Source organism: Nicotiana attenuata, unplaced genomic scaffold (assembly GCF_001879085.1).
Source record: "Nicotiana attenuata strain UT unplaced genomic scaffold, NIATTr2, whole genome shotgun sequence".
NCBI classification, from domain to species: Eukaryota; Viridiplantae; Streptophyta; class Magnoliopsida; order Solanales; family Solanaceae; genus Nicotiana; species Nicotiana attenuata.
This window is the reverse complement of record NW_017670352.1, coordinates 515,929-532,973: the sequence shown is the minus strand read 5'-3', so window position 1 is coordinate 532,973 and position 17,045 is coordinate 515,929. Positions and strand designations below refer to the sequence as shown.

The 17,045-nt window shown below is 38.1% G+C and overlaps 1 protein-coding gene across 2 annotated transcripts; it reads right to left on the bottom strand.

The window, feature by feature from the left end:
* Nucleotides 1-8,762: 8,762 nt before the first annotated feature.
* On the bottom strand, nt 8,763-15,885 carry LOC109238259 (ankyrin repeat protein SKIP35-like). 2 transcript variants are annotated; one of them, XM_019404691.1, is made up of 4 exons: nt 15,755-15,885; nt 14,477-15,551; nt 13,365-13,797; nt 8,763-9,892 (listed from the first exon to the last, which is right to left on the bottom strand). In XM_019404691.1, the coding sequence occupies exons 2-4, from the start codon at nt 15,100-15,102 to the stop codon at nt 9,086-9,088; spliced, it is 1,866 nt and encodes a 621-aa protein (XP_019260236.1). In that variant the 5' UTR covers nt 15,103-15,551; nt 15,755-15,885; the 3' UTR covers nt 8,763-9,085. The 2 variants fall into 2 exon arrangements, with proteins under 2 accessions (XP_019260236.1, XP_019260237.1); XM_019404692.1 differs by having other exon boundaries at nt 15,666-15,756.
* Between the last annotated feature and the right edge of the window lie 1,160 nt (nt 15,886-17,045).

The window sequence follows — 17,045 nt, the reverse complement described above, 5'->3', positions numbered from 1 at the left end:
CGATAACCCAATAAGGGTTAACTAATTTACTAGTTTACCCTGAAGTATATACATACTAGGGTTTCATATACATGATTTCAAAAGTATATTACTAAAACTTATAAAAGCTATCTTCCTCAGAAAAAAGGAAGAGCATTAGCAGGAACTTGTTTCAATGGTTTAACAAGTTCAACTGCCAAATGTGTAATTTATCAGGGGGTCTCCTTCACCTTAGAGATGGAGCTAATACTCAATATGTTACTGCCACAGCTTTTCTGTTTAGTGTTTATAGTGATTATCTAGCCAACCATAAGCAAAAGGTCAGTTGTGGTAACAAACAGTTCAATTCAGCTGATCTCATGGCCTTTGCAAAGCAACACTTTTCTAATGCTTTTTGCAATTTTAATCTTAGCAATAAGCCAGCCCTGGATAAAGATTTCTAATGCATCATACTCATGAGAGCTATTTCTATCGAAAATTTGGTTAGGCATTTCTGTGGGTGTAGGACAATACTCTTAATTTTAGTTTTACCTTATCGGGTAAACCGATAACTGTACCGATAATGATCAATAACCGATTAACCGATAACCGATAACCAATATCTTATCGGTTTGGTTATCGATTTATCATATTTATAAACCGATAATCGATAGGCAAAACCGATAATATTCATAACCGAACCGAACCGACCGATGCCCACCCCTAGGCGCCTCTCGTGAAGACGAGGCCAGCCAACTAACCCAACTCGTCTTTTCAAAAATAATTTAATCATGAATAAACAGCTAAAGTATGACTTAAAAATATTAATTAGAGGAATTACAACCCCGCACAGCCCTAATCGGGGTGTCACAAGTCACGAGCATCTATTAGAATGTAAGTACAACCTCAAGGTCAAAAATACACTAATCAAGAATAATGAACAAAGGGAGAAGAACGATGCTGCGAACGCTGGCAGTCACCTCGTTAAACTCCTATATCTCTGACTCTGATCAGCCAAACCCGCTACCGGGTGAATAAATACCTGCATCTGCACACAGGGTGCAGGGAGTAAAGTGAGTACTCCAACTCAGTGAGTAATAAAGGTAAATAACAACTGAGCGGTAAGAAATCACGTATGTCACATCATCATGCTATATAGAAGTAGTGTAAAACCTTTTGAGAAAAACAGTGAAGCTGTGAAATCTTTAGAAATATCTTACCTCAGTTTGAAACCTCTTTTGGAAATGACTTTTTCAACAGTATGCAAACGAATGCAATTCAGATAGTGCAGATAAGCACAGAAGCCCGCCCCTCGGGCACCACACTCAATTAACAGATAATGTCAGGCAATCCGGTAGATATCTCATGAAGTAGCACAACAACAGGTAAGGCAAGCAAATAAAATAAAGTAAACACACAGAACAGTACTAGTACCGCTGCGGCGTGCAGCCCGCTCCACATATCGCTGCGGCGTGCAGCCCGATCCGTTTATCGTCGACGGCACTCACTGGGGGTGGTGCGAGACTCTGGGAGGGGGCCCCTTACGGCCCAAGCGCAATATCAAGCCATCTCGTGGCATCGATCTAGGCCCTCGGCCTCATATCAGTATCAGTATAACACTGGTGCGGCGTGCAGCCCGATTCCAAAAGTATCCTCACAAATACAGGCCCTCGGCCTACTCAGTCAAACAAAATCACATAAGCCACTTGGGCAACAGTAAAGCATGATGCTCAGCCCAAAATATTCTTAGAAATATCATTTCGAGTGTTTAAGGCATAATGAACTTGGCCCGAGTTTTAAAACAGTGGAAAAATACATGACTGAGTTGAAATAATATAATTAAAACAGTGAGGAATTATCAACAACAATCCCGAAAGGTTCAAAATAGCTGGCACGAAACCCAAATATGGCAAAATCAGCCCAAATTATGATGATAAACAGTAAAATTCCAAGTCAAAATACGTGGTAAAATTCATCAATCGGAACGGACAAGTCACAATCCCCAACGGTGCTCTACCCCACGCTCGCTACCCGGCGTGCAAGTCCACCTCAATATAGCACTACGATGTGCAATCCGGGGTTTCAAACCATCATGATAATCATTTACAATCATATACTCACCTCGAACCGGCGAAACCTCTAGCTCGCGACGCCTTTGCCCCTCGAATCGGCCTCACGCGTGTCGAATCTATCCAAAATCAGAACGAATACGTCACAAATAGGCTAAGGAACAATACCCAATCGAAATAATCGAAAAATATCAAAAAATCGCGAAATTAGCAAAACCCCACGAGCCCCGGGCCCACTTTCTCGAAACTCGGAAAATTCTCACAATCATTAAATTCCTTATCTCCTCACGAGTCCATACATAACCAAGAACTCTCAAATTCGAGCTCAAATGACCCATCAAATCCCAATTTAAAATTTAGAAATCCAACCCCTAGTTCTTCCAATTTTTAGCCAAGTTTCCATGAATTTCAAGGTTAATTTCACAATATAATCGTGTTTTTAGTTCATAGGACTCACCTCCAATCAATCCCAGTCGAAACCATCTTCAATTCCTCCCAAAAAGCTCTCAAGGTGCTCAACAAATGGAGGAAAATAACTTAGGCTCGCGGAATGAAATATCATTAAAAACCCTTCTGGCAGCTGAATTTTACTCTATGCGAATCGCCGATGGCCCACTCGCGTTCGCGATGAACAAACTTTTCCACTGACCAATTTAACCCTTCGCGAACGCGGTATCCCACGCACGAACGCGAAAGCCCTGGGTTCCCTAAACCCTAACGCGAACACGCGTCCCTCAACCGCGAACGTGAAGAACAACTCACCACTGGACCTCAGCCCTTATAACGCGAACGCGAAGACCTTCACGCGGAACGCGATGCCTGATCTCCTAACCTCCGCGATCGCGAAGGCCTACAAACGGCGAACGCGAAGGCCTAAATTCCTGGCCCTCAAATTCCTTCTACGCGTTCGCGACTCACCCTAACGCGAACGCGAAGGGTTAAACCTCTGCAACACTGAACTGAAAAACCTGCAACTCCTAAATGCCAAAATTGGTCCGATTGACCATCCTGGAACTCCCCGAGGCCCCCCGGGAACCTCAACCGAAAGCAACCAACACATCCTAAACATCACCCAAACACTTGTTCCAATCCTCAAAACACCTCAAACAACACCAAAACCATCAAATTCACATCGGATTCAAGCCTAAGTTCTTCTAAAACTTCCGAAACACGCATTTGATCAAAAACCCAACCAAAACACCTCCGAATGACCTGAAATTTTACACACACATCCCAAATCACCTAACGAAGCTACAGAAACTCTCGGAATTCCATTCCGACCCTCGGATCAAAATCTCACCTATCAACCGGAATTCGCCAAAATACTAACTTCGCCAATTCAAGCCTAATTCTACACCGGACCTCCAAAATCAATTCCGATCACACTCCTAAGTCACAAATCATCCCCCCGAAGCTAACCGATCATCGGAATCCATATCCGAGCCCTCTAACACATAAGTCAACATCCGGTTGACTTTTTCAAACTAAGCCTTCCTTAAAGAGACTAAGTGTCTCATTTCCTTCAAAGATCAATCCAAGCCAACTCGATCACACAAGACACCGATAATGAAGCATAAAGAAGCAGAAAATGGGGGAAACGGAGCGGTACTCATGAGACGACGGATCGGGTCGTCACAAAAAGCTTGAACAAACCAATCGTCGGTGGCCGGTGGCAAATCCATTCGTTCCATTTGGAATCGAGATACGAATTCCCTGAGTATCTCATTGTCTTTTTGCCTTACCTTGAAAAGGTCCAAATTTCTTGTCGCGACCTTAATGGCCCCGTCGTGTGCCTTTATGAAATAATCTGCAAGCATAGCGAAAGAGTCAATAGAATTAGGCGGTAAATTATGATACCAAATCATAGCACCCTTCGATAGGGTCTCCCCGAATTTCTTCAGCAATACGGATTCAATCTCATCATCTTTCAAGTCATTTCCCTTGATGGCGCACGTGTATGAGGTGACGTGTTCGTTTGGATCAGTCGTCCTGTTATACTTAGGAATCTCGGGCATACGAAACTTCTTGGGGATTGGCTTCGGAGCTGCACTCGGGGGGAAAGGCTTTTGTACAAACGTTTTGGAATCTAGTCCTTTCAGTATTGGTGGTGCCCCCGGGATTTGGTCGACCCTGGAGTTATAAGTTTCCACCTTCTTATCGTTTTCCTCGATCTTCTTTTCCCCCGTCTCGATTCGCTTCGTCAATTCTTCAAGCATCTTTATGATAGCAGGATTGGTTCCTCTATTCCTTCTCATTCGGCTTCCTCGAGGCCGATTTGACCCTGTGTATGACTTTCTGGGATTCGAGCTCGATCCTACTCGGAGCGTGGTTCTGATTTTGGAGCTGGGCTATCGCCGCCTGTTGGGCCTGCAGCATCTTCACTGCCGTGTACGTTCTAAGTAATTGATCGGGTTCCCCCGCGAATGCTACTTTTGGGATCGACGACCAAATTTCCATCAACGGCTACGTGAGAACTAACGTCGATTGGATCTACAGCTGGAATTCCATCGAGACCAACAGGGGGTGCAACGTTTCCTGGTACAATGTTCTCATTTTCGCCGTGGTTGCTGAGACCATTGTTAGTGTGTTGAGGTGTTGATTGAGAGTTCGATATTTTTTAATCTTGTAATCAAAGATACTTCAAAGAACAAGTGTAAAATAGTGTGTGTTACGAAAATTTGTACCAGGCAATCACTATTATCCTTAGCCCCAAGGTGGGTGCCAAACTGTTTACTCTAAAAAACGGATAACAATTAAATTTATACTGTGGTTTTAAGGACACGTGATCTTACTTGATATAAACTAAGAGAGAACGTAAATAGATATTGAAGTTAAATAAAAATAAAGCAAACTGAATGAGATGTCTATCTTTGATCCTCGAGCTAGGTCACCCTCGAATCAGATAAGTATTTTATTGGAAAGTATGAATAGAATAGCAAAGTATTGAGAGCTTAAGAAGATGATATAGTGCTTTATGTAACGTGAATATGATGATCTTTACAAATGATCAGACCCCCTTTATATATTAGGGGAGTCCTACTCTTGGTACAATTCTAAATACAGTAAGAAATCCCATGATTGGCTAATTAATCGGCCTCTTCTTGATACATGCTGAGATTTCCGCCGTGATCTTCGTCCGACTGCGGATATTTTGGTTTTTCGTTATTTGGCTCGGTAAGCTTTCCTCGGTCTTGCTCGATCTCTATCCTACCTGGCTCCGATCTTAGCCGACCTCGATCTCGATCTCGATCGGTCTCTGGGTCTCGAGCTCGGCAGTCTAACTTTACGCCGTGGTCCGATATAATGTAGGGTCGAACCTTGGTCTGCCTCGTTTCAAGTCAAGCCCGATTTTGACCGTATACAGGTCTATAATTAATTGCAATAAATACTTGTCTAACTATAGTTAAGAAACAATAACTTTTGCAAAATCAACAACAAAAATAGACCCAAAAAAAGAAGAAGAAGGAATTAGGTCGTTTAAATTGGAATCATGTGGCTAGGGGTGTACATAGGTCGGGTTGGTTCGGATTTTATAATTATCAAACCAAACCAATTGTGTCGGGTTATTAAATTTAAAGACCAAACCAAACCAATAAAACTCGGGTTTTTCAATCTCGGGTCTTCGGGTTATTCGGGTTTTTTCGGGTTTTTTTTCGGTAAAATCTTCGTAGAACAAAACATATAACTTGTGCTCAAAATTTTTCTTTAATCCTAGTAAGATACAACTATATAAAGTATTTTCCAAGAAAATAATACAAAATATGAGATGTGTCATGGCATTATCCTAAAATATTCAACAATAAAATTATGTAATATAAATATTGCTAATTAAAAAGCCATAATAAAAGTAAACATAATCTAAAAGTACTAAGTCATGCTAAAATAAGTAGACTAATAAGGGAGTATTAATCACATGACTAAACGCTAAAGAATAAATAAAAATAGGTTATGCATTTTTATCTAAATTATTGCAAAACAAAAAATAGATATTCAATGCATTCCCGTTCGTAGTATTGAGTTGAATGTCTTTTGTTAGAATTAGTATTGATTTGATTTTGGTTTGCACTTTTGTTAGCATTATTTAATTTACTAATATTAATGACTATAAAACTTATTGGAACATTCAAAAGTTCTAAGTCCAACCTTGAAATAATACCTTAAAAGATAAAATTATGAATTCTTTTTAAGAAATATTTATAAATTACATCACAATATTTATATATTAAATATATCTAAAAATTTTATATATGTAATGTCGGGTTGGTTTGGTTTCGGTTTGACTTTCTTTAGTTAAAACCAAACCAAACCAAACCCAATTATGGTCGGGTTTTTTTTTCCAACACCAAACCAAATCAAACCAAACCATAGTCGGGTTTTTTTCTCGATTTAACTCAGATTATCGGGTTGGTGCGGTTTGTCGGTTTCCTTTGTACACCCCTACACGTGGCTATTGGACTTACCTCGCGGTAAGGATCCCTCCAGTTCCGGTACACCCTTAAATGAGTAGAAATTGCGTGGGGTAGCCACTATTTAAGGTGATATTTATTTTTTATCCAATAATTCTAATGTTGAGCAAAAATAGCCACTACTCTATTAAAATTAATATGAAAAGATATTTTTACCCTTTCTTCCATTGCTTTTCTTCCCAAACCCTCGCTTCTCTCTCAAGTTCGATACCCAATCGTTTTTCGTTTTCTTTCCAGGAGATATCCTAGTTTCAATTTCGTTTTCTTTCCACGAGACATTTTTACCCTTTTCTTTCATTATGCTTTGATTTCTATCAGAATGTCATTTTTATTGACATTTAAAGAAAAAGGCAAATGTGCAAGGTCAGAACAGAATGCGTTACACCATTTGAACGAGAATTCACCAATTTGAGTTTTTACTTTTTTTACTCTAATTACAGATATCTAAGTCTCTACGTGTTAACCAAAGATCTTGGAATTATTGGCATGGAAACTAAGATTTCAAAAGTTAAGGACACTTGGTCCAGAACTTAGACTAACAAGCTCAAAAGGTAAGGACAATAGGTCCTGAACTTACAGTTACAAGTTCAAAAGTTAAGGACAATAGGTCCTGAACTTAGGCTAAGAAGCCCAAAAGTTAAGGACAATAGGTCCTAAACTTAGACTAACAAGCTCAAAAGTTAAGGACAATAGGTCCTGAAGTCCTGAACTTAGACTAACAAGCTCAAAAGTTAAGGACAATAGGTCCTGAACTTAGGATAAGAAGCCTAAAAGTTAAGGACAATAGGTCCTTAACTTAGACTAACAAGCTCAAAAGTTAAGGACAATAGGTCCTGAAGTCCTGAACTTAGAGTTACAAGTTCAAAAGTTAAGGACTGTAGTCCTGAAGTCCTGAAGTTAAGTTCAAAAGTTAAGGACATGTAGTCCTGAAGTCCTGAACTTAGAGTTCCAGTTCAAAAGTTAAGGACATGTAGTCCTGAAGTCCTGAAGTTAAGGACATGTAGTCCTGAAGTCCTGAACTTAGAGTTGCAAGACAAAAGTTAAGGACATGTAGTCCTGAACTTAGAGTTACAAGTTCAAAAGTTAAGGACATGTAGTCCTGAAGTCCTGAAGTTAAGTTCAAAAGTTAAGGACATGAGCAGAAGGGTATTTTCGTCCGGGCAGTTAAAGTTTATTAAAGCAGTGGCTAAAGACTAAAGACATTTTAAGCAGTGGCTTAAAAGTAAATACATGTGTTATTAGTGGCTAACCGTGCACTTCCCCCCTTAAATGAGCAACACTTTCCACTTTGTTATTAATGGTCTATAATTTATATGACAATTTGTCACAATAATGCAACACCATTTTCACAAAATTCAGAGTCCGCCAAATATGATTGTTGAATTATACTCCCTCCCTTACTTTTACTTGGCATGTATATTAAAAATAGATTTTTAATTTTACTTGTCACTTTACGCATATCAAGAGAAGACATTTCTTTTTTCTTGTACCCACATTATTTATTACTCATTTCAAATCATTTTCTCAAATCCAATAAAATATGCATCAATTAATATGGGTATCGTGATAAATTATGCACTTTATTTATTATTTCTTAAGGGGCGTAAAAAGTCAAAACGTGCCAAATAAAAGTGAACAGAAAGAGTATTTATATATGGACCAAAAGATTCCAACTCCATATAGTAAAAAAGTAATAAAAGAGTTAAAATGAAACTTGAGGGAAGAGGCTAGCTCGAATTGAATTATGTATATTGACTATTAACCATACTACATAATAGACGTTTACTGCATGCCATAAAAAAATTTGTCGACGTGGCAAGACACTTATAACATGTAATGAAATTAACTAACCTTTGTTTGCTTCAGCTGCTCACTTATTAGGTAGTAATAAATACAAATAATATAAAAACTAACTTATTTAGTTATTACGTTTTCACTAATTTAGCTACCTTCAAATGGCAATAATTTCTTTTCCTTTACAAAAGTTATGATAGTTCAACCTGATTTTAATTATTATTTTTTTTAAAAAAAAAGAAGATGCAAAGTGAGCAGAGCAGAGTAAGGCTAGAAAGAAATTTCTCTGTTCCAATTGAGTAGAACATATGTTTGAAAAATTCTAAAATGTTTCAGATATTCTGCTATGAATTATACTTGCTTAACGGATGGATCACACTCCTAGACAGTTCAGATTAAATAAAAAGGAAAAAACTAACCAATAAGCAGTGTTTACACCAAAGCACATTACTTTACCATGATTAAGTGGTAAATTGAAGCAATAATATAGTTAATTCATCATAATTAGTGATAAAGGTGGATATTGAAAAGACACGTCATTTATTTATTGGTTTAGTGTAAACACCGGATAAAGAAGGAGAACCGCCACGAAAATAGCCAACATGTATGCCCATTCGCGTTACCAGCCTTCTGAATGTAGTTTACTCAACATACACATCAGAATATGCATTCAGATAATTGACCAACCTTGAGGACTTTTTGCTCACCTTCAACCCCACCAACTATTGTGTTATTATACTTTGTGAAGGGAGAGTGAAGAGAGATGAAAATTTTCAAAATCAAAAAGATGCTATCATCCTAAGCAGCAGTGGATGCATTAACCAAAAATGGGGGAATATGATGCTCTAAAACAGCCAATAATTCTCTTCCCTGGTTTACCTCTTCCAACACGACGCCGTCAAGCCTTTTCGCTGCTTCCACGAGCTGCCCCCTAAGCCTCTGTGATAACAAGCAACCCCCTGTCTTGACACATTCCCTATACAGCGGCAGGTATGCTATTGCTACTCTCAAGGGCCCGGGAAGATCCCCCAAACACACGGGAGAATCCCCCCATTTCAAAATACGCACAATGTTCGAGTAATGTTCTTGTCCTTGCCTAAGCCCGTCCGAGAAAGCAGCTTCCGACCAATGCTCCCTAAGGAAAGACCTGAGCTCAGGAGCGACGGCCTCGTCGTCTGACTTAGCGATGCTGTCCGCGACCGCATAAGTAGCAGCTGGATCACCGAGGAAGTCTGAACTTAGTAGAAATGCTACACCATCGAGAGATCCGCCACTTCTTTCACCAGCAGCCTTAAGAATCTCGATACTTAGTGCAGCAAGAACATGCTGAGGAACGTGAGGAAGGAGATATTCGGCAACTTCAACCTGACTACTGGAGGTAGCAGCTGTGAGGGCGAGACATAGTTCCATGTCTCTGCAACCTCTTTTAACAAACCAGTCAACTACCTGAATGCAGCCCCTTTCAGCAGCTCTCATCAAAGGTCCTAAGAAAGCCATCGCATTCCCTTCTTCCACTAGACATTCCATAGTTCCAATTTTACCATAATGGGAGGCGAATCCCAGAGCCAAGTCTACATCAACGTCCAAGCTATTCCTTTGAGCAATCTATGAGAGAAAACAACCAAGCAAAGATGAGGATAATAAATATGCGGGAGAAGAGAACACAGCAACAACCAAATAATAAAATATCAAGGTGTAACTTTTGCTCCTAAATTCAAGCCTCAGCAATCATACAAAGAAGTGGTGAAAAGAAGCATTATAAATAAGAGAAACACCACGACTGACCAGAATGAAGTATAAATCAATTAGACTGCCACTGGAAGTAATAAAACAAGACCAGTACCGACGTTATACAAATTTACCAGCATCAAAATCATGATGTGTTCATCAGGACATCAAGCATAAGTGAGCTGAAGTACAAACAAATTACAACAGCAGAATATTCTTGACAACATAAAACCCATCTGTTTATCAGTTGCCAAAGCAAATATAACCATACTATAGTACACCTCAATCAATAATGCAAGACAAATAACTCAAAACATTTACAACTTCAATGGATTTTAGCCCCCCTGTACCCCCCCCCCCCCCCCCCCCAAAAGTGGATCGTTCTCATGCCAATCACAATCAATCAACTGGACCACCACAAAGCCCCCAATCTAGAGAAGAAATTAAGAGTATCCAAAATAGAATAGCTTACAAAAACACAAAGCAATGCCCAATAGCTGAACATCAATGAAGTCGGCAATATCACCAACTTCTTCCTTGCCAAATTAAATGAACTTTGGCATACAAAAAAAAAAAACACTAGCTCATTTTCCTATTTTCCCCTTGTGAAAAGAAAATAAAGACATACCGCTGTGCCAGTTTATAGATTAGTTAGCTGCCATATTTAAAGAGAAAAAAGGTTTAATTTCTATAAACAAAATTTGAGGGTTTGCGAAGATATATTAATACACCGGACGTTGTTTGTTTGATGATAGTACCTGATCATTTGCTCTTCGTTTTGTCTACTTTCTTACTCCGCCAGTGATCATACTCCAACACGTGTGCGCGTGCACACTCACATGACCATTTTGTGGGATGTGAAGCAGTGAGAGCAACAACATGATGTGATTCCTAGTGATTAGGCTTCTGAAAGGCCATCGTTAAATTCATAGAGAGAATGAGGCAATGTTGATATCAATGGCTACAGAGGGGTGGCATTACAACTCAACGATTTCGAAGATGCTATGACAGTCACAAGGTTAAAACCTAGGATTATAAGGACATTAAATTTTAGGGACCCTATCCAAGTTGCAGTTGATTCTTGGCATGAACAGTTGTCACTACACAAACATGCGCATGACATCAAATCCTAAGAATCATTTGGGAGTGAACGTTGGGCAAGCTAAAGTCCACATCCACAAGATGAGTGTCTCAAAGATATAATATTGATGGATGTGCAGTCATGCAAGATTAGACAACATTAAAATGAGCACATTCGCTAGAAAGTACAAGTAGCACATATCAAGGAAAAACGAGAGGTTGTTTGGGATGGTTCCGTCATGTCCTGCGTTGACCTCCAGATGCATCGGTTCGTAGATATGAACCCAGGGTGAGTGAAGATGTTAAAAGGGAATGAGGTAAACATAAAATTACATGGAAAGAAGTTGTCTTAAAAAACCTATAATCTCTTGGAATCCATCTGCACTTAGCAAAAGATAGGGCAAAGTGGAAGAAAAGATCTATATGGGCAATATCAATTAGTTGGGACTTGGGACATGTTAGTACGTCTACTCTAGGTCCTATGCCTCTATCAAAAGGATAAAAAAGGAAGACGATTTGCTTCTTATTCCCGTGTTTGAACTCTTCCATCTCTGCCGCCTAGTTGCACGATGCTGTATTGCTCTCCCACAACCCCGTTTTCACGGTTTAAGCACTTCGTGTCAGCGGGCCTTCAAGCATCCGAAACATGCCAGGATCGAAAATGATATTCTAGGAGTCTTTAGCCTTGTCAGAGATTTATATGCCAGTAGAAGATATAGAGAACTTCTAGTACTTCTACTTTTTATTTCTAGTTTGTATGATATTGGCCTGGGAATTGGGATGAGTTTAAATGGAAAAACATGGTCAACGAAGATTCATACAACTAACCCCAAATTGTTTGGGATTGAACTTTGAAGCATAGTTGTTGTATTTGGAGTCAAACCCCCACGTTACTGAATACCATCAGGAAACTACATCCTACCTTTTTGTTCTTTTCTTTCAAGTAGAAAACACATTTTTTACATAATCAATTGTGTCATTTTCTAATGACATTCAGAAGAAAACCAACATTGTTAAAGGCGAAAAACGTAAAAGTGCCAAGTCTACTAGCACTTTAGCTGCAAAGTACAATTAATGCTTGCAGTTTAGTGAAAAAGGTCCAAATGACGAGAAAAATAAAAGAATCTTATATACTTACGAGAAAAATCAATATTACCACAAACAACAATATATGGACAAATGAATGGTGGAGAAAGAAAAGTAAAAGTCAAACATAGCAAAGTAAAAAGTAAAAAGTAGCCTACAAAGCTCAATCCCCGATGAACATTTTAAATTATTGATTCAGATGCAAGAATGCAATTTTAGGTTCCTAACAGATTATAAGTTTCTAATGCAAGGATTTGGTGAGTAGAGTTTTAACTAAGCTTCTCATTTCCTATTTCAGGCCACTACCATAATCATCCATAAGATTTCTCTCATACACTCAATCTATATATGTCTAGTGTGGGTCTGTATGTACCTTTGTTTGTTATATGTTTTGTTTAACAGTTTCCTCTCCAAGTGGAAGTGTATATGAGCCACCGCCAATGCCTTAGTATGAATTAGAACACCTCATAACCGGTCTCGTCCTAGTGAAGCTCAAGCCATGGTCTTCTCATTTCAAGATTTTTGTGCTTAATGTTTGTCCATATCCAACACAATGTCTACTGAATGTTGTAGTATTATCAGTGCTATTGCGATAGGTTGACAACCAGCATAAATAGTGGAACTCTGATGAATCTTCTCAATAATTAATTCATTAGGATATACCAATTTCAAACCTCAATGCTATGGTGTAACTTGTTATAATATTAGTAGAGGTAATGAGTTCTCGTGCAGAAATAAAGGCCAAAAAGACACCACTCTAATGAAGTTTCAATCGACTTTCTACCTAACAAGTCACTCCAGCATGCTGCACTATATTTGGATGTTTATCTGCCCTCGCACTAGGAGAAGAACTGGATTAAGGTAAATCACTTCAACTTGAGATCTTCGTCGGTTTTGTGGTGTATATGTAAATTTTTCTTCACTTGTTTATGTCTCTGTTGCTTTTTCTCGAAGTGAAACTGGAGTGAAATGTTAAAAGTACTTTTCTAAGCCTGACTGAAAGTTAAGGGCGAGAAAGAAAGAATGTCAAACAAAACGAGCATTACAAGTGAAACCTAATAGATCAAGCACCATAGAAACACAGTAACCTTGGAAAAATACTAGGAAGTAAAACTGACTAAAAGGGAGGATACGTCTTTCTAAAAGCAAAGGTACAAAACAAATATTGTAAATGCTAGTATACCTGGAGAAGAATGCGGACAAGCTCAGTGCTCCCAAAACGAGATGCTTCAAGAAAGCATTGGTTGACATTGTCCGCACCGCCCTCCACCAACATGCCAAGCAGTCCTTGGATTGCCATAGCTGAAATACCCGATGCCCAGCCCGGATCAAACGAACTAGAGAAGAGTGTAAGTGGGAAGCAAGCTGCATCAAATGCTTCCGTGAAATCCTTTCCTGTAAGGTGGTTCCCAGCAAGATCAAGGAAAGTCTTGAAAGCCGACAACTGTAGTTGTATTTCAACAGCAGCATTATGCCCAACCTTATCCCTGTTCCCTTGGCAGCGGGAATGGAAACCAATACATTTAAGAGCCCATTCAGTGAACTTCTGAACCTTAGCACCAGCTTCTGCCTTCAAAACTTCATCCCCATTGCACTCTTGAAGTCGTTCATGCAACCTGCTAAGAGTAGCGGTGAAAATCCAGCCAAAAGTTGAGCAACACAAGCACCCAACATAAGAATAAAATAGGCATGAAGTGAAAAAGGAAGGGAAGGAAGAAAAACCAATATCAAAAGTTAAAACTCGAACTCTTAAATCATTACCAATTGAAATCCTACACATGCAGAATTGATAACAACAGACCAGCAAAATTATATCAAGATTCTTTATTTACTTTACCAATAAGCAGATGCATGTTCTTAATGCTTACATGTCTGGAGAAGACTGAAAGTACAAATGTCAGCATTAAGAATTTTGGGCAGATATGAATTTCACAGGTTGTTCAAGACTGAGAAGCTAGTAAGATGCTCTTTCAAGTGAAGAGATATGACTCTATAGGGTCACGTCAGTATACATGCCAGCAAAAAATTAGATTTACAAGAAAATCTTTCTAGACCTACGTCCAGAGCGGAAATCCAAAATTCATGGTTTTGGAAGAACTTATGATTTCAAACAATAAGTAGTGATTGTACTAATTATACCAGATATGCATATTTAAGAGATGGTAGAACATCGAATGAAAAATTGAATATCCTTTGGACTTTTTCTACCATCAAAAAGTAAATTCAAGTTTATGTGAGAAAAGTCCAGCTTCAATCACATAAATGATGTAGCGGGAAAAGGGCAAAATCTCTGACCTTTGTGCCATTACAGTCACGGTATCCGCGAGGCTCATAGTCCGACTCTGGCAAGCAGAAACACAAGAAGCAAGAAATGAAGTCCTTAGGGCTGCCCGAGTGAAATCAAAGGCACCATTAGAGATGATCTTCTTAATCAACCCTGTTATCCCATACAACTCTTGTTGTGTACTTAAAAACCATATCGAATCTAAAGCGATGCATAATGCATCATTCAGAGTCAGGGGATCCGCCAGTAGAATCAAACTCTCGGCGAGCTCCCAGTCATGGCAACTCACAGCACCCTGAAACAATCGCCCTAACTCGATCCTCTCTTGTCTATTAAGCTTCTTCTCATGCCCCAATTTCTCGTTTTTCCCAACCTCACAGTCTGAACTAGACAATCTGGCTTTAAGTTTATTAACTCCACAATTACACCCTCCTCCTCCTCCAACTATAGCAGATGATCTAAAGTCTTTACATACAAGCGGAGATTCTCTAGAAAATACCACATTACCATTGCTTCCTTCACCATTCTCATTGCTCAAACCAGGTATTCCAGTCTCACAAGATTCCACTTCCATCTCAAAACACTGAGACTCTTCTGTATTAATCTTGATCCCACTTTCTATTCTGTCTTCTTCCATTTTTGACCAATCAAATTCAACACCCAAAACTGTCCACCAAACAACTAAACAATCAATTCTTCCAAGAAACACCCATGAGGTAAAATAGGATCAAAAATCCAAACAAAATCTCAAAATTTGAGCAAAGCCTCTCCCTTTAGCAAAATTTAGACAAAACCCAGAATTTGTTTTTCCTCTTCCTCTTCCTCTTCCTCTTCCTCTTCCTCTTCCAACACACAAAAAAGCCCCAAACTTTACACCAATGAAAGATCAAACTCCACCATATTGCACAAAAAACAAAAATCGGACCTTGATATCCATTTCAACAAAAACTAGAGGATCCAAGAAAACCCCAAAATCAACATATAACAGCAAGTTATGCCCAAAAGTTCAGATTCCTAAGTTTACCATAAAACCCCTCTACCATCAAAAACCCAATTTTTTTCCGAGAAACAAATCCACCTCAAAACCTACAAGGAAACAGATTCTCATTAGCTACGAAAAGGGTATGCAGAAATGAAAAAATTAACCCAAAAAAAAAAATAGACAGATTCTTAAAGAAAAATACACAAAAATCAGCTTACATAATAGAATTATCACCACAAAAAAAAAAAAAGTTGGTGAAATAACGGAAGGAGGAAAAAAAAGGAGTGAAAATAATGGAGAAAGAAACCTGATATAACAACTAGTGGGGGAGAAAGTGAGAAACCCTTTGCCCCTTGTTGTTCTTGGATGGTTAAGAGTATTTTGCCACTTTTTTATTAATATGTTTCTCTCTTTTTTTTGTCAAGTTTCTCCTGCAATTTTACATTTGTTTATTTCAGATTTGTTTTTCCATTTTTCTACTTCACGGAATCTTAACACCTTTATTGCCCAACAGAATAAGATTTTTAAAAAGGGAAATAAAAAACAACAAATAAAAATCTGAGGAATCAATTTATTTTAAATCCGAAAATTGAATTAATTGGTACGTTTTGCTTTACGGGTATAATATCTGTATTATTTTTTTTATCATTTTTTATCCTATCCAATTAAAGCATCATATAACGATAAATAGCTACTTATATTATAGAATATTTATAGATAATCTACTATTACTAATTTATACTGGTTAAAATAAAACATATTATAAAATATTTATATTATTATCACGTAAAACTATATTTCTATGATATTTATCAAATTCTTTCTCGTTCCCTCATATTGAGCCTCTCACATGTTCAAAAAAATTATTTGAGTTTGAAATATTCTTATAATTTAAACCATAAAAATTAATTATTTTTGCGTCCCAATGATCTAGTCTAAAGGTCAATAAATTGGATGCAAACCTTCAAAAATCAGGGTTTAAATTTTAACAAAAAAATAAAATACTAAATAATTCTTTTTATTATGCTAGTAAAATAACAGATACGTAGTAAATAATCGAGATGTTCACAAACAAAGCGAGACGTACTGTTATTTTAAAAAAAGAATAGAACCATTCGTTTTATTAAAAAAAAAAAGATAAAATTCGTTTCTTGCATACACAAAAGGGAGGACATGTCTTTCTATAACTTTTACCGGAATAATTTAATGGAGGACAGTAGGAATATTTTACTTGAATATTTAAAAACTTTTATTTTTATATAATTTCAGATGTCATTGTTCTTTCTAATATGCTTAAAGATTATGATGAAAAAGGAAAAGTGAAAACTACAAAATAAAATTGGAGGACAGACAAGAGTGGACTGACTACTGAGTCATGAAAGTGAGAGTCCCTCTTACTATAACAACACACCACAAAAGGTTGGCCCCTCCATGGGCCCCACTTATCACCCCCTCCCCCCACCCCCCGTTTCCATCTACAATCATTACACAAAACAAAACCCCCTAACCCCTTGTCTCTCTTCTTTTCTTTTTTATTTTTAAATTACTTTTTAAATTAAAAAAGAAGGCCATCATAAAGATTTTCTTAAAAAGTCATC